This window comes from Rhopalosiphum padi, chromosome 4 (genome assembly GCF_020882245.1).
Source record: "Rhopalosiphum padi isolate XX-2018 chromosome 4, ASM2088224v1, whole genome shotgun sequence".
Classification (NCBI taxonomy): domain Eukaryota; kingdom Metazoa; phylum Arthropoda; class Insecta; order Hemiptera; family Aphididae; genus Rhopalosiphum; species Rhopalosiphum padi.
The window spans coordinates 52,784,825-52,811,262 of NC_083600.1; the positions used below are offsets into that span (position 1 = coordinate 52,784,825).

General features: G+C 26.9%; 2 protein-coding genes across 5 annotated transcripts in view; one reads left to right on the forward strand and one right to left on the reverse strand.

Moving 5' to 3' along the window:
- Positions 1-26,438, reverse strand: part of LOC132928546 (pyrokinin-1 receptor-like) — a 60,897-nt gene that overhangs the window by 28,269 nt on the left and 6,190 nt on the right. For 2 of the 4 annotated variants that reach the window (XM_060993301.1, XM_060993305.1), the window contains exons 2-4: positions 13,559-13,667; positions 10,659-10,916; positions 3,633-3,849 (exon numbers count right to left, since the gene is read on the reverse strand). In XM_060993301.1, coding sequence (XP_060849284.1) covers positions 3,633-3,849; positions 10,659-10,916; positions 13,559-13,611 — 528 coding nt within the window. In that variant the 5' untranslated portion in view covers positions 13,612-13,667. Of the gene's footprint in view, positions 1-3,632; positions 3,850-10,658; positions 10,917-13,558; positions 13,668-22,947; positions 23,014-26,438 lie in introns of all 4 variants that reach the window. The other 2 variants (XM_060993303.1, XM_060993304.1) reach the window with 2 other exon arrangements.
- LOC132928545 (uncharacterized) lies at positions 8,256-10,527 on the forward strand. The gene has a single exon (XM_060993300.1). The coding sequence runs from the start codon at positions 8,454-8,456 to the stop codon at positions 10,380-10,382; it is 1,929 nt and encodes a 642-aa protein (XP_060849283.1). The 5' UTR covers positions 8,256-8,453; the 3' UTR covers positions 10,383-10,527.

Below are 26,438 nucleotides of genomic sequence, written 5' to 3' on the forward strand. Positions count from 1 at the left end.
ATGTTTCAGTGCATAAATAGTTAAAGTTTTAAGAGGTTCATGCCTCGTCTTAATGAAACAATCAGATTCTGTTGATAAAATTAAGAACAAAGTTGAGACCATCGCTGTAATTTATGGTTCTAAATGCGGTTCACATTTAGAAAAAGCAGATAGTTTGGGTTCTAAAACGTTAAATAAACTGAAAACAGTTTTCCATAAAATACAGAGCATTGCTTCTTTATTTGGTTAATTCAGACTTTTATTTTAACTACTATAAACAAAACTAAACAACTGTCATATTTTATTTTCATTATTTGTGTTTGATTGATTACAATAATAGACATATCAATAATTACATTGAATGGTTTTTGTTCTAATTAGAAACAATTTGGCAAAATGAACATTTTTAATTAATATTTTTTAATTGAAATTTAATTAATAACACTTTTCGGATATTTTTATAGAAACAGCTTATTAATATATTATTGAAATTTCTTATTTATTTTTGAAATATGTATCGAGAAAAAAGGCAGAAGTACACATTTTGTGACATAATCTAGCAACTCTTTAGTCATGCTAATATGTAGGTATATTTTATAAAATTGAATACAATGTAAAATACATGTTATGGCAGTGAACTGAAAAACTTAACCAACTTTGGCATGACATATTTTTCAGGGCAAGTAATATTTTAAAAATTGTTGGAATTAAATAGGTAAAATAAAATAATTTCAATAATTTAATTCTATTTTTGTGATAGTAAACAAAGATATATTATGAATAACTTTATAGTTTTCAACGTTTATGTCAGTTTTATACTTAATGATTTAAAATTCAATTTTGTCATATGACGATAAAATATTATAGCCATACAATATAAATGTTATTAAATCGAAGGAAATATAATATGTGGTAATGAAGTGTATAATATTAGGAATGTTTATCGAGTTTTTAAATTGTGTGATGCATACTTTTGTTAAATAGAGCTTTATCTGTTTGAATAAGCAAAAACAAGCACATTTCAAGACATCCCCACATTAACATCGACATAATTATAGCAAAAAGAAAAACGTCAGGATAGAATTTTTTACATACGTACCCGTGACTATGGTTACAACCTAAGGGCGAAAATTAGCAACAAATAAAATAAGAATAGAACGAACACAAATTATGTTTAAAATGTCGACAGCCTGTTATGACCGCGTCATATAGTTACTATGTGATAATCGAAAAAAAGATGAATAAATTTAGATAATTTTATGGCGTGTAGAAATTTATGGGTACTTAATACATTTTATTATATAAATTATAATAATAAGAAAAAATTTTGAAATAATATTATTCACTCGTATTTTTGGCAAGTACACGTATTTCTATAACCATGATGTCATTACTTGTTATACATTTACCGAATACGGAATAAGTTGAATTTTATAGATTTAGATTATTTTTTCTTCGTTTAAACGATATATTTTATTACAAACGTTATGATATTATATCTGTCGTCAACTACATACTTAAACGACTCATGTATGAATCGTCAATGTTTGTTGACGTTGATCAAACAATAATATTGAAAAGTACAGTAAATACAACTTACAAATAACAATGATACAATAAGGTTTGAACAGGACTGGATTCATGAATTCTAACACTAGATGATAGTATAAAATACGCCAATATTAATCGAAATAACTAAGACGTAACTTAAATATTTCATTTTAATATTAAATACCCTTAAACACGAGGAATTTTTTGCCCGTAGTTGAATTTTTTCGAAGTACCTACTTCCTACACTAGAAAGTTAAAAGAAAGCTATTATACAGTAAAATATAGTAAAACAGAGTACGAGATTTAATATTAAAAAGTATTTTAATATAAATTAAATCATTTTTTGTATAAAATATATTTATATAAATATATAGATTGGTCGTCAAAATTGTCGAGCAATTTTAGTATTTATACATTTATTTTTAAACTGTAAGTTTTATCCGAATGTGTCATATAAGTTTTTTATTCACATAGTTATATAATATTTACTATACATATTATAGTTTTAAATGTTTTAATTATTTCTAAAAATGTAGGAAAGTTGTTTTTATCGAGTTTTTTTAAGTTTAAATCTACGTAAAACTCATTTTTGCTTGTTTTTGTTTTATCTTGTTTTTGATGATTAAAATGACAAAACCACAAAACATATACTTTGTTTTTGTTTTTACTAAATCGAACTGTCGCTAATATATATATGATACGAAAGAAAGTATATCAACGTAAATAATTTATGCCTGGGGATGAATCTACATTTCAACACCCTAAATCCGATATTATGTCCAAATGCAGTTCAAAGTGGTAAACTATGGAAGACGTAGACAATATTCTATTCGTATAATTTACAAAATTATAGTTCGTAACTTTTCTCGCCTCCCCACGACAGAGCAATATTAGTAAACAAAACTTTAAATTCCGAGTAGGTTATAGTGGTTAGGTAGGTATTCAATTTGCACGTATCTATATAGTGATATATTATTAATGATTGTGAATAGATCTACGTAAATATCTGTAAATTTTTCTTTTATTTATTTACAGAAACAAAAAAATACTTAATGAATCAGGAACGTTATACACCTTTGTTTTTCATTAAAAACCTTTGGCCACCAAACTTTCAATTGCCTATGGCGAGACAATGTAATATAAGATCATTAAAAACACCGATGAATGAAAGTTTTACATGAAATGTAGCCTCAAGTCTGCTCGAGCGTTTAATATAAGCCTTGGAGCTTTTATTATGAAAGAAGGAATTTAGTCTTCGAATAAAATACATTGTATTATAACGATCCATATAATGTAACTAATGGGAATGTGCTTATTATTTGCTTTTTATCACTAAAAGTAATAAGACATTACTTTGAAAATAGATTATTAGTAATGTTCTAACTTTTAAAATTTTTAATATTATTTTAGGTACCTAAATATAAAAATGATATGTTGAACTTTTTTTTGTGCCAAGGTTGCAGTGAAGAAATACACATTTTTATTTTTAATAGGGTAGTATTTGAGTTATTTTCGTACATTTTCATCATACATACATATATATTATATATTTATATATACATATTATATTTTATATTTTATTAAAAACTCTAACTTTATATCTTACTACTCGAGACTATGGTTATTACAAAAAAACTTATATGGTGTAGAACTCCCGATAATAATTTTTTAATTTAATATAATTTATTTGGAATGATTTATACAATATACCTATGTATAATACTATATACGAAAAAATTGTATATTTATTAGACTCTAGAGTACCTTCTTGTATTCTCGATACAAATATTATTAAGTACGTAGGTACAAGGTTATATAATATATTATAATGTAATAGGTATAGTATTAAACATGTAGATAGCTAGGTAATTATTACTAAAAAAATAATTTTTTGTGCGATGATGAAAAATAAGCACACTGTAATAATAGGTAATAATTAACAGTTTAGAATTAAAAATATATTTTTTTTTTTTACTAGTTATATGTTTGTGTTATATGAATTATTACTGTCATTGATTTATATTTAATTTAATTTAAAAATTGCTTATACAATTTGGAAGTTTTTAATCATTTAATTTCCAAGCACGTGTAGACAAATTTACCTGAGGAAATGCAAGTGTTAACGCTACAACCCAAATGATTAATATGTATTTGAATGCTCTGGACAGATTGGATTCTGTATGTGATAAAAACGGATGACAAATCGCAACGTATCTTTCAATAGTAAACGCTGTAATTGTTAATACAGTAGCGTTCGTCGATGTCTCCGCAGCAAACCCTCTGATGATACAAAACATCTCGCCAAACACGTAAGGATACCTAAAAAATACCCAAAAAATAATAATTATGCAATGAAGTTTGTAATATAATGTTAAATACGTGTAAATACATATATTTTTTTTAAATTATGTACCTAAATATTTTTTAATAACATATTTATTTAATTATTTTTATAATAAGTATCAACTATGAATGTATTATAAAGTGATGTATTAGTTTCAACTACGGTGTTCCCATTCGAACAAGCTAGGATTTTGTAGGCGAGTGCATGCGAGTAGTTTTGAAAATTTACAATTTCTGCGAGTCAAATGCCTGAACAAAGTCATTAGTTGCAATATTGATTTTAATATAAACATAAGCAAAAATATTAAGGTGTTCTTAATGTTGAGTGTTGTAAATAACTAAAGTGTTGATTTGTCATTATTAATTGCAGTAAGGGTAAATTTGAATGTGATGATACTTTTAAAAATTTAGTTTTTATATTTTCCAAATTATTAATTAAAATACTAAAAAAAATTATGATAAATTACGAATTTAAAATAACTGTCATTATGACTTGAAAAATAGATATGATGAATATTTGATATTGTAAACGGACATATTAGTAATATTGTATTAAATTGGTAATTTTGTATACTACGTTTCTTTCAGAGAACAAAATTAAATTTAAATCATCACACTTCTGTTTTGTATTATGTACCGTTATATAACATCCAATTACATGGTTATTTCTATACATAATATAATAAATATTTATGTAAGATGCATTATTAATTTATGTTTTTAAAATAGCTTGACAGATAATATTGTGTAATGATGCACGAAAGGTCGTTTTATGTACTTTACAAGGCTATACATTATATCAATCATTCGAAATATCATACAATGTGCAAGAACTATCTTAAATAAATTAATGACCATTTAATAAAAATACGATCAACCTTCTTAAATGGTAGTAAAAATTCGAATAAAAACTGGTATATTTCAATAATATATATTACTATCATAATTATCGATTGTAGTGAATATAGCTGGCAATAAATCTATTTCTCGATTGTTTTATAGTTTTTCTAGTATCTTTCGTATGCGACCATCACCTTAATATTTTATAAATATATAATATTATTCTAAAGTAATGAGAATACAATATTAATTTAAACTTGATCTTTGACAAACATTATACTTTTATCGTTTTTTTTTGAACCCAAATATTATACCGTAATTCAATGTTATAATATTTAAAATATTGTAACATTACTACGTTGTTATTAAAATAATCCGATAAGTTTTTATTTTTAATAATTTAAAATAAAATTAATTAATATAAACCCAGTCATATTATAATAATGGTAGTGATATTTAATCTTTTGGAATGTATACGATACTGATTTATGAAATTAACATAGTTGGCTATATATTTTAATTAAAATGCAAGCGTCTAAAATTTGTATATTTATATAAAAAACTCATTAATTCTTTTATGAATTGAATTAAACATATTAAAAGTATATACTAAATTGCACAAATTAAAAACAACAAAACAATATATACCAAAACAATAATAAAATTGTTTAGTTAAAAATATAAACTATATATTACATATTTTGATATACAATGTAACATTTTTTGACGTTCATAAAAATATGAAGACATTTAAGCAATGATAAATTAAATTTAGATACTCGAATTTTTAATTAATTAAACAAATATATATTTATTTATTTAATTTAAGGTTTGTGTTTTTATTATTATTTATTTTGATTATTTTTACGATAAGGCGTAGTAAATAACCTTTTTTTTATTGTTATAATAAAAAGAATCGTTTTTGAGCGTAGATAATCACTTTCATATCGTCTGTTGTCTGCGTAAAACAAAAACATAATACCCCTTCATCCAATCTAGACTTCAATTAGCATAAATTACTCTCCTTTTTTGTCCCAAATCCACTATTATATAATCAAATTTTACTTACACCTGGAACGGATGTAATCTTATCAAATTTCTTTTTTATTTACGTCATTGGAGAGGACAGACACCTATACATAGGCACATATATACGTACATATACATCATCCATAAATTATATATTTGTAAAATGTCAAACTTCCTTAACGAGAGTATGTGATTCCTTTTAGTTTATATTAGACGACTTGAAGTTATACGAATTAACAATGCGATGCGTCCCCGAGGCACTGTTTAATAAGTTTTTCTCGGTCAAGAACAAGAATATTTTGTAATCATAATATTCTATTGTAACCATTATAATATTATCCTTATTCGTTATTCTTCATACAATTATTATTTGTTATTCTTGAAGCATTTTTCCTCTATCGAGAATTTATCACCTCAGTGTTTTATAACTATAATTAAATCAAATGTCCTACGCGTACTAATATTTTTTAAATTACTATAAAAAATTAATTAGAAAACAATGAAACAATTTTACCTTAATTATGATAGTTTTTTTTTTGTTTTAATATTATATGAACGAAACTTCAAACTTGCGTTACGAATCATTCTTGTGAATTAAAATTTTGATCAAAACACTACGATTTTATTTTACATGGTTTGATTTATTTGTGCTGTTTCTAATTACGCAAATTATACCAAAGGAAATAATTAATTTAATTAATTAAATTTTCTCTGTGTGATCCAATAGGCTATCTGCAGCTGATAACTCGCCAGATATACCTGATGTTGTCATTAATATTATAATAGCCACCGAGTCATTACAACATAAAAATATTTACTGGATTTAGTGCATAGTAGGATCGTTATAGATGAGAATAAAAATAATACACTGTTGTCGTGAAGAATAGAAATAATGACGGAAAAATACGGTCAGTAATGTAAATACTACGGTAATTTAAATAATAATAACTTTAGTAAGATAAAATGAAGAATATTAAATTGTTAATGAAAAATGTCTTGATAGAAATCAAAGATATCAAAATCCGTATCGTTATGTTTGTTCATTTTAAATTCTGAGCAAAGCGGAGATTTTAAAAATGGATAATATAATGACGTACTAACAATGGATATTTTTTCGATAACGATTTAAAATTTTAATAAAGTACATTTATATGTTTTACACTGTCTAAAGGAAGTATAATTTAAGTCGTTAGAACATAAATATAATTATGTGACCGTTTTATCCTTGTTTATTGAACGTATAAGTCAAAACTGACGCGTTCAGCAATAAATCGAATAATAATTTTAGTTCCACCTACAAATTGTGGACACAAAATAATATTCTGCTAGTAAACACAAAAAATAAATATCATTCTTATAAATGAAATGGGCTGTATAGCATTTTCAAAATATTACAAGAAATATAATTGAAAACTACTCGTAAATAAGACTCGTTACTTACGAGTACTAGTCACTAATGCGCACTTTGCGGTGTATGCCTTATGTAAATGGATAACAAAAATAACATGCCGATATTGTGCACGTTGTAAGTTTTTTAAGTTTTAGAAAATAAGTTTTATTTATGAAAAAATTGCTTATAATAAGTTAAAATTAATATAAATAATAGTTTAATTTGCATAATGCAATTATATGTAACGACTATGTCACGATGATCACTTTCCTGCAATGATTTATATATTTTACAGTACATTTATTTATAATGCCCACTCTGCTATTTTATATGATGTATCATATATTTCTCCATGCTGTACGATTAAAAACAAATTGGAAGGGGGGAGCTAGGCCAATAGCTCATCTAGTTGCGCTAATTATAAAATCCGCCTGAATACACTCTACGCATTGTATGGAAACAAATATACTGCGTCTGTGAACAATATAGTAGATATTGAAATTGCCGGTGACGAGTGTGTGCGGTTTTGTCAGAAATTAATGATATACGATAGGTATCGTCCGTAAAAATCTATAGACTATGGTACGCGCGTATAATATTATTATTAATGTTATCATTTGCACTACACGGCGCAATGGTGGTATTTATAACACCCATATAGGTTAGGGTGACCATACGTCCCGTATTATACGGGATTGTCCCGTTTTTCCACTTTGTGTCCCGTTGTCCCGACAAAAGTTATACGGGACGCATTTTGTCCCGTATTTTCAAGTAGGTCCCGTATTATTCCCGTTTTTCTCTTTATTGTTAATTTATAATTTTATAATTTTTTTTTTTTTTATTCTACGATATTTTTGTATCACAATATTCAATAAAACATCTAATCTATACTTATCAGAATTATTTTTAGATTCTTGTCTTAACAATAAATTATTATAATTGCTGCGAGTTGAAAATAGAGAACTAATAATGTCACATTATTATCGACACGTTAAACCGACGATTATAAATACTAATGATATAACGATAACGTACAAAATGTTATTAATATTATTATATTGATGTGTGACGTCGTCTACTAAATAAGTACAATTCCACTCACCACAACCAGTTTGTTGTCAAATATAATGTCTATTTTTATTTTATAATATCTATGTAAAATTATAAATATAATTTGTTATTAATATTTATACGTGAGTGTCGAGTTCACGATGACATTCACAGTGTAGTCGTAGTCGTAGTGACGTATTGACGTGTCACGTGTAGTTTATTAAGCTTATTTAAAATTCAGTGTACCATAATACCTAATTTGTTTTTTAAAATGCCCAAAAGACGGTGCGTTTTTACTCCACAATTAAAATTAGAATTTCCTTTTTTACAAGATGCTGACGAAGTAGGAAAAATATTTTGTACCATATGTAAGTCAGTGTTTTCTATAGAACATGGTGGACGTTCAGACATAACACAACATGTTACAAAAGTAAAAAAACATTTACTGGCATTATCAGCTGCATCAAAACACGAAAAGGTAACTTCTTTTTTTTTTAAAAATGATCCGAGTGGGTCCACTGACGAAAGTAGACGTACTGCAGCACAAGAAGGGATATTCGCATTTCATACCGTGATACACAATCACTCATTTCGATCAATGGACTGCACATCATCTCTTTTAAAACAAATGTATAATAAAAAATTTACATGTGCGAGAACTAAGGCTGAATCGATTGTTTTAAATGTGTTAGCTCCTTTCGCCATGCAACAAATTTATAAGGAAATAGAAAATATAAATTTTGCTACAATTATGATAGATACTTCTAACCATAAGAACCTAAAAATCGTACCAATTTTAATACGTTATTTCAAACCAAATTCGGGAATACAAATCAAAGTTTTTGAAGTAACAAATTTAAAAGGAGAAACAGCAAATATTTTATCAACTTATATAATTGAAAGTTTAAAAAAGCATAAGTTGTCAGATAAAATTGTTGCATTTTCTGGAGATAATTGCAATACTAACTTTGGAGGTGTTTTAAGAAAAGGATCAAATAATGTTTTTTCAATTTTAAATAACAATTTAAAAACGAATATTTTTGGAGTAGGTTGCGCTGCTCATATTTTGCACAACGCTATGCAATCAAGTGCTGATGTGTTACCTATTGATGTAGAAATCATAGTTAACAAAATTTTTCAATTTTTTCATATCTATACAGTTCGAGTTGAACATTTGAAAGAGTTTTGTGAATATGCAAATGTTGAATATAAAAATATTCTTGGAAGTGTAAAAACTCGTTGGTTATCCTTATTACCTGCAATAACAAGAATTATTGATATTTACCCGGGCTTAAAATCATACTTCGAGAAACAGGAAAAGTGTCCTACAATATTAAAATCGTTTTTTAACGATCCTATGTCTATAGTGTGGTTTCATTTTTTACAAAGCCAATTAAAGGTTGTCTGTGATACTGTAACTAAAATAGAAGGAGATAAAATATCAGCCTGTGAAGTTGCAGAGGAATTAGAAATTTTAGTTGGAAAAATAAAAAATAGAAAACATCTAAACTTCCTTACAACAAATATTTTATCGCTTTTAAATGATTTAAAAAACAATAATATGTATAATGAAAGCTCATTCAAAAAAAGTACTGATCTATTTTATAATACTTTTTTATCTTACGTAGAAAAATGGGGTTGCCACTTTGACCAGTTGAAAATATTTCATTGGGTCCAACTAATAAACTGTCCTACTTGGGAAAATGTTCAAAAATGTATTAAATTTCTTATGGAAAACAACCGAAATAATTCTAACATAAAATTAGATGAAGATAATTTATTTGATGAATTCAGTCATGTAGAACAAATTTTTAAATCACGAATTCATGAATGGCAAAAAAATTCCGCTAAAGTAGAAGTTAAGTGGTGTGAAATATTTGAATACACTAAAGCTCATAACATTGATACAACTAACATATCAAAAATCGTAGAATATTCTTTGGCAATTCCTGGTACAAATGCTGCAGTAGAACGGATTTTTTCAACCATTAATGTGTTGTGGACAGATGAAAAAAATCGATTTTTGGTTGAAACTATCAAATCAATTATAATCGTAAAAACACACTTTAAAAACTTATCTTGTAATGAGTTTTATAATATTCTATTAAAAGAAACTAGGTTACTTGATGAAATCGGTTCAGCACAAAAGTATACAAAAACATCAAAAGAAGAAATTTACATGCCATCGTCATCAAAATAATTTTTTTTTGGACTTTTGTGTACATATTATACTTATTAATATTTTATTTGTATTTAAAAACTATTATACAACATACATTTAATTTGTTTTTTTTATATTAATATATTTAGTTAAAATTAGAATTTCCTTTTTTTTTTTTTTTTTAGTTAAGTAACTAAAGTGTCCCGTATTTTTATTTTATTTTTATGGTCACCCTAATATAGGTACCCTATAATTATTCTGGCTAGAAACATTTTTTTTCCGCTAATACGAAAATGCACGGATTGATTATCATACCTGGACCATGTTTGATAAATTTCCTGCGGCAATCCGGACAACAGTAGCAGCAGGTCGGACACGGCAAGACTGAACAGATAGTAATTGGTGGCCGTGTGCATGTACTTATTTCGGGCGATCACTATGCACGTGCTCACATTGCCCACGATGCCTGTGGCAAATATCAGCGTGTAGATGAGCGTGACGGGCACGACGACGGGTAGCGGGTCTCTCTTCGGGCCCCACGGGTCATCGTGTAAACTGTAGTTATTTCCGTAGCTATTTAAAACCATAAACACGGTAAACGTCAACGATATTAAAATATCATTATTAAAATAAAATGGGGATAATGACAAAAAAAAAAACAATGATAATAATAAAAAAAGAAATATTTATGGTAAGAACATATTTTCAGTGTAACGGATGTCCGTATGCGTAACAGTTGAACTCCGCCGTTAGGTTATGAGTGTTCGTTTGAGAAGGTGCTTAAATTAAATATGATTTTCTAGGACACGCGTCTCTTCTGTCTTTTACCCCAATTCAGCTTCACTTAATAAATATTTTTGATTCTTTTGAATTATAAATATTTGTACGACCTATGAAATTATTTGCACCCTCTTCACAGACTTTATTTCATTATACATTTAACGCATTCTGCACATTTTCCCCTTTTTAATTACCATAGGTAATATTTCCTACAATAATGTTCGATACATTCTCTTTCTGTCAACAAATCACACATTATCATTTTGATTTGATCCTATTTTTTTTCAACCACATACTATTATAGAATTTTTTTTTTCAAACCATAATAATTTTGTTTTTATTTTCATGATTTATCATTAATTTTAAAGCTGTAAATATTGTTTAAAAAGTTTAAATGAAAATATTATTATCAGTTCGTCACACGCAGTTTGCACGCGATATTATTGCTTAAAGTTGGCAGACCGAAACTCAGGATGAAAATAGAATAATATTATTTATAATATCGATAATAGTTTGGGCATTCCAGCTCGTCGTAAATATAAGAACATATTTAATATGAAATATCGTGATCGATCGAGTGTACATGGGACATTGACATCACGGTATAAGTTAAAGCTTTTGATTCAAAACTCGGAATTCTTACAGCGGTGGCCGTACTTCATAGTTATAGTACATTGTAAATGCTTTACCTATAACATATATTAGAAATTCAAGTTTTATTGTCTTCGTCGAAGACAATATGCAGTGATACCTACAGCAGTAACTACGTATGAACCCCTATTCAAAATTGTCTGTAATCACTAAAACTTTCACATAGTTCACTTTATTTAATTGAAATTGGTAGTGTCATAACTATTTAGTAATTACTATCTCTCTCATATAGCATTTACAATTTATTAAGTATACTTAACTTTTGTTTGCGTTCTTCATTCAACAATAAAACTCTTCGATTTAACTGATATGATAAAACGTAATTACTAGAAAAATTTCAAGTTTTGAGTTTCAATTTCAAAAGTACATAATATTATTAACCTGTCAATAGTCACCTAATCTAATAATAATATTTATTACACAAAATGCTTCAGTATTTTTTATTGTAAACAGGATACAAATTCGAAGAAAGTCATTATTATAGATATCATACAATTCGATAAAAAATTTGGAAATTCTGTCTAGCTAGACCATAATATCCTTATAGAAGCACACAATTATTGATTTCGCAATAGAAGTGGAAGCGAAACTCATCATTGTATTTTCTAAAATTGTCTTTCCTTTGGCTGTCCCCAGATGATTATCGTGTTGAACTTGCACTGGTAGTACGTATCCTATATATAAATATTACTTTCTATACTTCGTACAAATTCAGGATTTCTACGGGGCATGCTTTTTTACTATATTTTTATTGGTTCAAAATAATTTGGGCGTTTTTTTAATAATTTGAAAAGTAAATCACTTCTGACAGCAATAACTTTAAGATTATTTATATGGTCATTTATTCTAATATTTGAAATATTTTTTTGTAAATGAAGTTTACTCTGTATAAAATAAATAAATATACTTATAAGATTTAATCAGCCATTCTGCTCATAATATTATCAGTCAATTGAAACTTATTTTTACCATTAATTGACAAATAACTAAGCAAATATTTCTCACTAGTATCAGAAAAGTTCTGTGAGTAAGGATGCAAAAATATACAATATATATATCGTGAACGTTTGAAGTTATAAAAATATTATAGCTTTATTATAATAATTTTACATAATTCTTTCTTTTTGGAATTTCAGCCCTATTTAGATCGAACCAATATTGTTATCTCAAAATATTCTCCTATCGATTTGATCCTATTCTGAAATCTATTTCACTCACGTTTGTATATTATGCGAAGTGCATGCGTATGGTTCATTGTTTAGTTTCTCTTTTAAAAGAAAAAATAAGCTTCAGCTTGATATTGTCGAACTATTATTATTTCATATTTGTTCAATTATGGAAATAGAGAGTGAGCTTTTAATTATTGTGATTTATTTTTATAAACAAATCAAATCCTTTCTTATTTTAATAAAAAAATAATTTAAATATATGTTGACGAAAATAGCAACTATATTTCAAAAAATTATTAATCAAATTTAGAAATAGTAGAAAATTAAATAATTTTTATCAATCACATTCTTATTTTTATCATAATTTATACATAAATGTTATAAAGTCGCTATTTGTATTGAATACCTTATTTGTGAATATTGAAAAATAATATTTTTTATGGTCGAAAGAGCTAAATATAATTTTATCCCAATATGCGACGATTGCGACGGTCGTGGTACTTATGAGCACAACGCACGCATTTGTTTTCATTCTCATGTGTTATTCTAACGTTATTAAGTTGGTGTCTGTTTAAATGTTTAAATGTCTAGGTACAACGGTACAAGCGTTTTTACCTAATGTTGTCGTTGTAGAAGGTGTCGTTTCTTAAAGTTCCTTCAAACAGCATACTCAACAATGCAGTACAACTGATACATTATTCAAACCACCATCGCACTAGGAATCCTGAAAAAGCGTTTAAATTTATAATAAATACAATGTATTTAGTATGTTTTGTTAATTTACATGTTCGTTATTAATAAAATATCATTTCTCATTTTTCGGAACCGCGGTTTGACCACTGTGTCCATGGAATATAGTAAATTGCATTACAATTAGTAAAATATAGTATACCGATATAAAGAAATAGAATAGCTTTCCATAATTACTATAAACAACGTCATATATTATTATACAATCGTAAATCGTACATCAATATACTTAAATTATTAATAATAATACACATTTTGCATACTCAATTTGCAGGACTATATATTAACGTCAGTAACAACTGGCCACTTATTAATTATTTTCGCACCCTCTCATATTTTGTTTAATTTATTATTTGTGTAAAAAAAAATACTCGACACCTGTTTCAGTATTAAATAATTCTAATAGTTATTATTAGTAATAACGCTGAGAGGAAATAATCTAAAATTAAAATTATTATTTCTTTTAAACCGTTTTTATATTATTATGTTTAGTTTAATTAAATAACAATTCATCCTATAGTCTTTGTCAGTTAAGATTAAATGCAGACTGATATTACTTACAACATCAAAACAAAATAAATTAAATAAGATTGCATAAGAACTAAAAGAGCAGCGAAAAAGTTGAATTGTTGTATGCATACACAAATAATTAAAAACTTCAAACTATTAACCATTTTTAAAAATGCTATTAGCTACAAGTAAATACATTTATAATTATATACATATTAATTATTTTAGATTATGAAAAAAATATTTTTATCACTTTTATGTTTTAATATTAACTTTTCATAATAAGTTTGAATACGTTCAGTTCAAAATTGGATATAAAAAAATTTTTCATTATTTTCTAACCTTTCTATCTCATTATTAAGAATCTTCTATCGAAGACAACTAACATGACGTGTTCGAAATACTAAAGACTTAATGAAATTATTTTATATTTATTGCTTTTCTAAAGAAATATGTCTTATTGTAAGTGACATTCATTGAAAGCGGTATGCTTTTGACATTGCGTGACTCCAAAATGTTTATAATATTTTGTTCAGCTAATCAAATTTAGTTCAGATAATATAGATTTCAAACAAACTTGCCTTTTTAATATTACATACCAAAAGGGCACGACTATTCAAAATTAAAACAGGGCCACAGTTATAGTACAGTTATATTTTTATAAAATATATTTTATTTTATAAATTTGCCTTCATAAAACTAACTACGTTTCGTAATTATATAACTTATGTTTAATAGATTTTGGAATTACAGTGTGACTGTAGAATGGTAGTATTTAGGCAACTTGATGACTTTATTAAGTTTTGAAGGTTTAAGCTATATACGTAAACATAGCCATCGCAATTGTATTATTTTCATCTCACTAATGGAATTGTTTAAAAAATATTATTTTAGATTGAAATTTCATTATACATTTAAACTCAGAACAATAAATTTGAAAATTAATTTTATAGCAGTCAATAAAATATTATTCATAATTTAGTGACATCGTTTGACGTCAAACCGTTTCTTTACTTTAAAAAAGTGTATTATTGATTTTAAAATATACATTTACATCTATTCGAGGTGTGGTTATATTGTTATCAAATGTTACTGTACCGTCTATATTTATGTATAATTATTTAACACGCATAATAATTTTTAAACGAATATAAAATTTAAACTTTTACGAAAAACGGACGACGTCTATATAGCTATTTACTGTTTTATTTGTAAATTATTGTTTAAGATATAGAAAAAACTTCAGTAGAGGGATGGTTATTGTAATCGTGCCGAAATTACGGTTTGAGATGTAGTGCACTTTAATAGAATTGAATCTACTGACTGTGTCTGCTGAAGTTTACATAAAGAAAGTACTCACTTGAGTAGTCTGCTCAAAAGATAAACATATTCGTTTAAAATAATGTCGTCAAAATTTCTCAAAGGTCGAGAACTTATTGCGTTTTATTAAAATCATTGGTTACGATATTCTTTGCCAATATCATTATAATTATTCGTTTAATCTTTTAGAAGTGTTGATGTGCGCTTAAATTTTTGATATATTATAGAGTTGGTAGATTTCGAAGTACGTCAACATTAGAAATGGCACGCTTCGTTTGTTTTTTAGTAACATAATTCGATTAGTCGTTATCATTTCAGGATTAACATTTTTTTTGTTTAGATATTTTACAAGTACATTTAAGCATCTAGCCACCAGTATAAATTAGTGCGTAACTCATACAGCATAATAATATATATTATACAATCAAAGTATTCACTCAAATGTGTTCATTATAATTTAATTGAAGCTCAAACAATATTGAATGGCGCATAATAGCATACCGGCTACTAATATACGTAATATAGAAAGCTTGTTAGAATACATATTCTTGATAAAATTGTCTCCCGTAAAATTGAAACTTAATAATTGCGGGTCTGGTAATTAATTTTAATTGGTGATATATGTTAAAATAAACGTTTACGATGTACGATATGTATAATGTATAGTTGATATTTATAATCATAAAGTGAACTTTGGTCGTAAAAATTGTGATGATATAGGTAAGGCTAAAAACCGGATATAATAAATAATATTATGTACTCGTATAACGTCTTATGTCGGTATATTTTTTAAAATGTTGATTCTATCGGTATCACATATTGTTCGATCTATTCAATTTTGATGATAAAATAAATTCATTTTTATTCTAAGAGTTATGGGCTAATAAATCTAATAATAAAAACATCTTAAAGCTGGTACTTAAATATAGTCGTTGATTAGTATACTAATAATAATATATAACTAATTTTAGTTTAACCAAATACAACAAAAGTTTTAAAACAATGCAATTTTATTATAGCGTACAGTTAATATTAATAAAGAGCCAATTTAATATGTATAGCTAAATGTGGTAGGTACTTAATAAAAATAAATAAATCTGTAAAACGGTATAAGCAGTAATATAAACATTTATCCAACACATTTTATGTCAACATTTTATATCAGTAAGAAAGTTTTAGACTTAAAAATACAATAAAGAAATATTATTGTAACTACATTGTTATTCAAGGCTATCACAAAAGTTTATATACGTTAAAATAAAAAATAAAATTACCTATAAGTTTAAAAAGATACGTTCCTTTTTTTTGTTTTTATTGATTTTTAAGAATTAAATTTAAAAAAAAAACAAATCAAGATCTTATACTTTTATTAAAAGTTAAAATTCGAAATTCCCAGATAAAATACGATAAAAATAAAATCTAAAATTATATTTTCAAATCCAAAGAGCAATGTATGACAATACTCTTTCCCATAGGATACATTAATAGATACATGTGTTGTAAATCCTATAGATGAGATGATGCTAAATGATAACTTTCTACTTTTTTTATTTAAGTTTTTCAAATGGAAATATAGTTATTAAAATATTATTTAAATTGATATGTGTGAATATTTTAAATGCGTGAATAAGTTAAGCATAAAAATCTAAATTTATTTATTTGAAAAATTATTAAAACAATTTGATGTTTAAATTAAATTAAATTGAAATGTTTGTAAATTAAATAGAAGTTATTCATTTATATCTATATAATATGTATATGTATACATTTTAATATGTTTAATGTTAATATATATATGTTTAAATATACTTAATTAAGTTACGCATTAACCAAAAAAATTAATTTACTGGATAAAATATTAATTTTAACATAAAGTTATACCTGTTGTGATTTATTAAACGATTAAGTTTTGCAATGACCGCTTAAAAATAAAAAAATAATTATAAATTCCGCTCTTTTAAATATTACATTTTGTATCAAAAATAAAGTAGAATTATTTAAATTTATATAATTGATTTAAAAGATTAAATTATTTCTAGTATTTTTTTTAGGATAAGATATTTCGATTAATATATATTTTTTTATTTTTAATAGTAGTTAGCTATATAAATACTTACTAATTAAGTATTTTTTCTGGGTCATATTTTTTTCATAATATTGATACCACCAGGTGGAAGTTACTATTATTTTTTTTATCAAATTAATATTTGGTTTCCAATTATTAATTGTGTTCCATATTATATTCATTTGATCATTTACATTTAAATAGCATTTAAAATTGAAATACAAAAGTGTAATTTTATTGTAAAACAATTGGGAAGCAACGAGGTATTTTTAATTGTCCCTTTATTACATAAATCTTATACTTGTATTTATTATTATATGTAAAACATATGTCGAATTAAAAAAAACATACGTCATTGCTAATTTTTATTTTTTATTTCAACACTAATTCGATTGACGTTTAAATTATTATACTTAGTTGACACGGTAACCGTCATAAATTCGTTATAATAAGTAAATGTGTTTATAGCACTCGTACTATTATCGAACAGGTCTAAATAATATGACTGCCTACGTAATTTATAATGATAACCTTTTGTTAGAGTTAAAATAAAATGTGTTATGGTTAATTGACACTCCAATGTTATTTGTGCTTTTGTAGCGTCCATAATATTTGCATGACATAGGTATATAATAATATCTGGTCACTGACAATTACAATAATAATTCATAAACATCAACGTATCAGACCAACATGTAGTATAATATAACATTAATTTATTCTATATCGATTATATAATTTGTACATCAGGTATTTTTTTTTTATTCTGATACACTTTTCTTGATATCCATCATTTACACCTCAACTTTCGTTCTATCATAGTTATCGTCTTTGCTAATAAATTAATATAATATAATTTTACTTGTTTTATATAACTGTGCAATGGTGCATCAAATGTACTCGGCATTTAAATATTTTAATTTTCTTGGTATGATAGTGTTAAAAAATTAAAATAATATAATAATTTATACTAATAAAAAATATTATTCGATTGAAGTTAATACAATATAATAATTAATAAGTATCATATATTATTATATGTTATACTCAAATTTTAAAATTAAAAATTAACACAATACTATTTGTATTCCACAATAATGACTTTACATATACTTTATTACTATATTTATACTTTATATATGAATATGTGACTTTATTTTATTGTTATAAAAATAAGTCTATACTAATTGTATGTTTATAATAATATTATAGGTATATGATATAGTCGAAGTAGGAAAACAAGAAAATGATTTTGGTTTCAGTATAAAATATTCATATAGATAAAACATTAAATAAGTGACAAACCCTGATCAATTTGGTATCTGACAATAAGTAAGTAAAGAATTATGATTATTTGTTTTTACTAAGGTAAAATAATATTTTTAACTCTAATATTGCCTATCAAATAAAATTATAAACATACTATCGTGAGTAAGTAAGCATTAATTCCAAATAAAAACTTATAAATCATATAAGTTCATAAATAATTCACGAAGGAAGGCATTTTGTTTTGAAAAAAATTATTTAACACCAGTGGGTAGACCGTAACCGTGAAATTAGTTTCAAATAATATATTTTTAGTAACGAGTTTTTTGAAATGGTATCGTTTTAATTTATTATATTTTAACGTGGGCACAATGGCATCGGCTGATAATGTATATTTTGTCTTTTATTAATACATGAATATCAAATATCATATTAATAAACAACGATATTTGTAATATGTGCTTTATTATTTACACGTATAGACTGATAAACTACGGGGTTAAATATTTAAATGTATAAATACGAAAACATTGAATACATTTAGCTACGTTCAACGACGTTTAAAACGAACTTACGGGTAGAGTTACCGAATTTCTACGTATATTATAAAAATACTCCATCTAGATTATAAGAACGGTCCAGTGGTCGGACGTAATATTTGGATAAATTACGAGGAATAAACATTACATTGGTCAAAATATTGTCGGCCGGTCAATCGTAATGTTTTTGGCAACAAACCAATTTATAATATTATTAATACAACGCACAAATGTCGAACACAAAAACGTGCGCCAAAATATTATGTCGAAAACTGGAGACTTTTTTCTGTAGGTCTATCGTGTTATAACGACCCAACCGTATTTATTGCACCAGCGTACTAAAAATTATTTGTTCGTGATATGTCGGTAAAATATATAGTTGGTGTATTTTGACAAGTGGATATCGGATAATGTTTATGTACATAAACAATTTGAAATCATAAATAAACTAAAATTAACAAAATAAAATCTTATCGTATCGCCACACTCATCGTCATAGGTCTCTCAGCTGTTGTAGTGACGATATTTGAATATTTAGATATGCAAAATTCAGTATCGTACATGTCATATTATTCTATTCAGATATTATGTATGTATAATAATTGTATTATCTTCATATAATATATTATGCATACAACATTTGTATGGTATGAGCGTATGATTTAGATGGAGGGGGAGGCGTAAAAACGGGCTATTATTCCTCTCTACCGACTAATCACATTTTTTTGGGATTTAAAACCTTTTGTTTTTGCTGGAAAATTATTTACTATATTGTACATGTGTAGACGTTTAAATTAAAAAAAAAAATACAATACATTATTCAAGACGGTTTGTTATTTAATAACAACTACATAAAATAAAATAAAAATAAAAACTATGCAACTATGTAAATTCCGAACGTGATCGTATTCGTTTGCTTACTTTTTCCCCGTCATCCATCGTATGTATTATATGTGGGTATTTCAACAGTATGTAAAATTCTGTGAAGGAATGCCAATTATAAATGTTGTATTACCCTATACCTTTTTACTTGTTTAAAATACTTTTGAAAGGTATTCGAAATTTGTGTTTGAACTCAAGAATGAAAAAGTGGATATTATAGTAAGTATTTAAGTAAATGGAAATTAGAATTTCTTTGGGTAAATACTTAATAACATTTCTATTTTTCGAGATGACGAGTTTACTGTTAAAAGAATCGTCCGGTATAAATAAATATTTTTTGTAATTATCAGTATTTATATAAATATCTAACAAGTGTGTTCAGTGTAAATTTGGAATCCGTTTTAGTTAAGCAAATAATATGTCTGTCACACTTCATGGTATGTTTAGGTACGTGTCATAGTCATAGTCATGTTATTATATTATATTACTGTCCATGCCATCGGGTTTGCGTATATATACTATGTAGTGTATACAGTGTAAACAACCGTACGTCGCTGTTCAATAAATTATAAATTGAAAACGCACAGAACAAGTAAGGATAACGACGACCGTCTAAACCTACACGTGCGTCAGAAAACGTTCGAATAAGAGTTCGATACGTCGTTTGCAATTTCCCTTCCAAAATAATATTTTACATATAATCTCTATATTGTTTGTGATGACGATTTATAGTGGTCGTGTCCTAGTGTTTTGAAAATGTCCTTTTTTTCTCGTTCCGAACAAACGATTTACAACGATGACGCTAATATTACACACAATATTTTTACACGTCTGTCGTATATATTGGAACTATAACATAATAGTATGCGCAAATGCATAGTATATAGTATATAATATGGTAATTGCGTATATAGAAGGTCATTGGCAATTTTCATGCTCAGAATATCCATAATTTTTCATATATATTGCATTCATAAAGTCAAAAAGGGTGTAAGTGTGGATATTGGATTTTTGAGTGTCTTTAAATTTTCACACTACCATTATATATAATATACACGTATATCGACGCGTTCGTTTTAGGTCAATTTAATATTATTATACCGGTGGTAACTAAATGACATCCTCGAATAACTCGACAATCTTATTTGATATTATAATATTACGTGAATTAAAACCGCTAATATAAGTGGTTGATTGGGCATTTTAATGTAAGTTAAATTTACTAAAAATCATAATAAATAATGATAGCTTAATTAGTTAAGTGTTTAATTGTATAACATTAAAACAATAAAATGTTTGCATAATAATTATACCTATACAGTATACATATAATACAATATATTAAAAAAATATATATTATGTAATGTATTGAAAAGTACACAATAATATCTATAGTAAATAATTTCGTTGTTCGCACTATTTATGTCCCGAATTTCGAGCTTCCTGTTTTCGTGAAAATCTCGGTCGAGCCTAGTATTAATGTTCTGGAATTAAAAAAATTGAATTCCTTAGAATCGAACGCGTTAGTATAACTGCATCATAATTCATAACACTCTTAGTAGACGGCGTAGATTTAGTCAATAGTAGCCGTTATTTACCGACCGCATTCTAAAATTGTAAAATCCTCCACGTTCAGGTCCTTAATTTCGTTCGGAATATTCGCGTTGCGTTTTCCCCGTAAGCTCGGCGCCGAACGTGTTTCGAAACCACGTTGCGGCCTTTGCGAAATCCGATTGAAGATTTTGCGGTTATACCTCTCCTCCCTACTCGAGGCTCCTTAGCCACAATAATGGCCACCATCGACAACGTCCAGGTGTGTTTATTATTGGATTTGTGTCACGGTCAGCCACCACTTCCGTGTCCGGTTACGCGATATATATTATAAACATTATATAATACACCAACAAACTGCGTCTCGAACACATCGCACACGCGTCACGCATATAACGACGACGTATGCCATTTTCCTATTGTATATTGTTTACCCGCCGACGGGGTTTATAGCTCACCGCTTACACGTAAATACATATTATTATACCGTGTACTACGACCTCGTGGCTTCCGAAATGATGAAAATTCGATGTACGGGATCTATATGTAATAACACTGTCGATGCTGCAGCGAACAGCGTCTAACCTTTATCCGCCGAACTGCGATGACGTCGTTCATATTGTTACCACCACCTACCGATCCGTTATTCTTTGATACACAATATAATATACGACGATAGCTGCTGGTGTTATATCGGATATTAATGTCTCGCGTGCAGTACGATTGATCACTGTGAGTGTTGAGCCGCGAAAGAAATATTTTTGCACCCCCACTGGTAATGCGTTGTACCCCCATCTATATTATTATATATTAATCGACCGACAGCGTAAACGCATTAAAATAAGAGTTGGTATACTCGGCGGTATAATACGTATGCGCTTTAATGCTGCATCGCGTGTGCGTAAATTGACTAAAGAGTAACGACATGCTCGATTCGACCATGTATAATATGACTATTATTTTAGTATTGTGGTGCTCGATGGAGTCGTACAACAAACTCCGATATAGTTAGAGTTTCATGACTGTTGTTTTTGTTTAGTAAACGTATCAACGGTTATATCATAGATCAATTTAGCTAGGCGATTTCGATGCGGAGATTTTAAGCAATATATATATAAAACCTTTGAACTTTGACATAGGTAATCTGTACAATTTCAGGCAAACCCAAACTCGCCCCAAGTCTCGTCCTAAAAATAAAAATAAAAACATTCATTTCAATCAAATTTAGTATTTTATCTATTAAATATAGAAACATGATTATATACATCTTATAATAAGGTGTAACAAGACTATTTAAAAAATGTCCATTACAAATGTTACTATATTTGTTAAATATCTCTGTTACGCCCTGTATAATATGTTAAAGGGAAAAACTATGATAAAAAGAACCAACATTTTGATAACATTTTTTTTTTTTTTGGGGGGGGGGGGGGAATGTTACGCGTTTATGTTTGGAAATTATAATACAAGTTTTATTTCAAAAAAGCTTCTTTTTTCAAAATTTGACTAATTCTCCATTATAAATTTTAATCGCTTTATTGAATTATATATTTACATTGGTATAAAATCCATATTAAATTGAATGATTTATAAAATAATGTGAGTTTATCGGGAAAAAACGGGTTCTGGAGGTTAGGTTAGGTCCAGGCTTCTGGAGTTGCCGAGATCGCGATAAAATGAAAATAAAAATAAGCTTTCAATTCATGGAAACAATTTTGTACATTTTTGATGTCGATAATTGTTTCTGGTATTTTACAAGCCAATTAATGGTGTTTAAATATCAAAGCTAGTATTTTGTATATATTTTTTATTTTTTTTTGGCGATTACCCGAACCGTTCATTTCGGCAGCGGAAAGCGGTGCACGTGAATGATCATATTGAGCCGCGAGCAAGCTTCAAAGACTAATTTTACGACTGACACGCAATTATACTGCGCGCGCCACCGCTGTCAGACGACACTTATATTGTGCGCGATTGTATAAAAATAAAACGGTATTGAAAAATATAGCCACGTTGTATTTTTAAGTTTTGTTGTTTTTTTTTTTTTATAAATCACGATGTCTGTGTTGTGGATGACATCGAAAAACCAGATGACGGTGTTTATTATAATATAAATTTCATAATCCGACCTTAAGATCAAAACCTATACGCCTTGTCTTAAATTCTACGCGTAGAACGACAACGGCTGGGCGAGGGTGATAGAGTTGTAAAGCATCATGTTTATTGTTTCGTCGGTGCACATATAGTCTCGACCAAAGTGTATTATAATTTATAATAATATTGCAGCGAACACACAATATGACATTTGTATAGAGAATGTATAATACTGTTTACATCGTGTGTTTCGCATGACCCGTGCATAAAATTGCAAGCCACGTGTTAACTGTTGTAATTTTGTCTCCACGTGCATTGACGTTTCAAATAAATTTGAAAAAAATGAGCTATTATTACAAGTCGCAGTAATCAAATCTGTGGGCACGATGACAAAAAATATGATTGTACGAACAAAATAAAAAATAATTTATAAGCACACATACTAAAATTATGACAGTAATAATAATAATGTTTCATCCCAACGATAATTTAAGGTGAACGGCAAGAAAAATTAGACAGAACGTCTGTGACGAACAATGATGAGACAAAAGTTAGAATTGGAGCTTTACAGAAAATTACGATATAATTTTAGTGCTCGACAAAAATGCACATTTAACGGTCAGAAAAATCTAAAAAGTATGACTAAAGGGAGATGAATTTGGTTTGTACAGAATAAATGCAGAATTTTGTTTCGAACTTAATATGTATGATTTTGTAAGATATTAAATTTCGATAGTATAATGTTATAATATTTTATATCAATAGTGAGTAAGTGATACATATATTTTACCGTTGAGCGAAAAGTTTTAATTTCTAATATTAGATATAGTACGGATTTATAAAAAATGTATTCGATTGCAATGAGTAAATACTAAATATAGAGAGTATTATAATAATTTTAGTTTATAAAAATAAAATGAATTTTAAAGAAGTATTTGTTTTTCTTTTTATAAACGTACGGTTTTTAATACTAAAGCGTATCTTTTTAGTCGATTTGACAAGACGTGTCATTCACAGGGTTGAAAAAATATGCGTATTGGGAATTTTTTTGTATATTATATTAATCGATATTTTTAATATTAAATTTTTTATTTTATTATTTGATCGACATATTTGCATAATACTTTTTAAATTACAAAAGCTCAATTTTTAATCATTTTAACTGTTTTTAATGCTCATCATTATAATTATACAATTCGGGATAAATCAAAATGAGAATATTAAATACAATAAATAGGCTGAGTTTTAAAAACTAAACGTTATTCAAATTGAATTGAAGACGTAAGTAACCGCAATTTCACACTAGAATTATCAGAATTTCGTCGCATTTACGTTTTGAATAATATTAAAAAATATATAAGACAATATAATATTATACTAATGTATAAATTATTTAAATATAATTTTAATATATTATACTAAATTATACCACGTCGATTTTACACTGTAGATATTACTGTAATAAATCTTGTGTTAGTAGATGCACCAACTACTGATTATACACAAACAATATGTGTGTGTGTGTACGTGTGTATTTCTACCAAAACACAATTTATTTAAGATTTCAAAAGAAGCGATTACAATGGTGTGTAGATATTTTTTTACAAAGCGAGCAGGCTAGAAAAATGGATTATATATCGAACACAGATAGTACTTTAGATGGGTGATTTCGTACTTCCTAGTAGTATTCGGGCAACAAATGTGGAAGACAGCAAAATAAAATAAATCCGAAAAAATAGAGATATATTTTACAAACAAAATCCTGATAAGTTATTTGTTAAATTATTTTTTAACCTAATCCATAATAGTATAAAGTTTAAAGTTAATATTTATTATTATTCTTGACAAAGATGAGTAACTATGAGTAACTACATATTATAATATGAGTATTTAACATAAAAATCACAGCCAATTTGTTTAGATTCAAAATCTAGTATTTTTCCATTTATATAAATTATTTTATTTAATACTTACTTTTTTATCGTTCATATGATTTGTTAAAAAGGTACTGGTTTTTTCATTAAGATGAAATCTTTATTAGTTATCTATACCGCGTCAACAATAAGTGTTTGCACTTAATACAGATATAGCCATACGGTCCAATAAATTTAGTAGAGCTGACTGTTTAACGCAGAAAAAATACCTATTATAATATCATTTCTTTCGATGTTTCACTAGCATATGGTTTTCCCGGAAATTGGACTACTAGATTCTTATCAAGTATATTATGCAAGGAAAAATAATAAATGTAAATAAATTTACAATTATTTCTGTACTATACTACTATTACTACTGTAGTTTTATTTTCAAATGGCTTGTTCAAATAATAAATAGGTACTATCTGGTGGGTAGGTAGTTGACTTAAGTGTTAACATTTGTGACTCTTCCTGTTTGGCACAGAACATTCATGAGCCATCTGTTGATGACTTTTAGTTCTTATTGTATCTACTTATGGCAAGCTGTTTGGAATTAATAATATTATTATGCAGTTTTGTTACTATTTCATAGTTACGTCAAC

Coding starts and splice junctions, on each gene's coding strand:
- LOC132928545 (XM_060993300.1), top strand. CDS start 8,454: ATGCCCAAAAGACGGTGCGTTTTTACTCCACAATTAAAATTAGAATTT.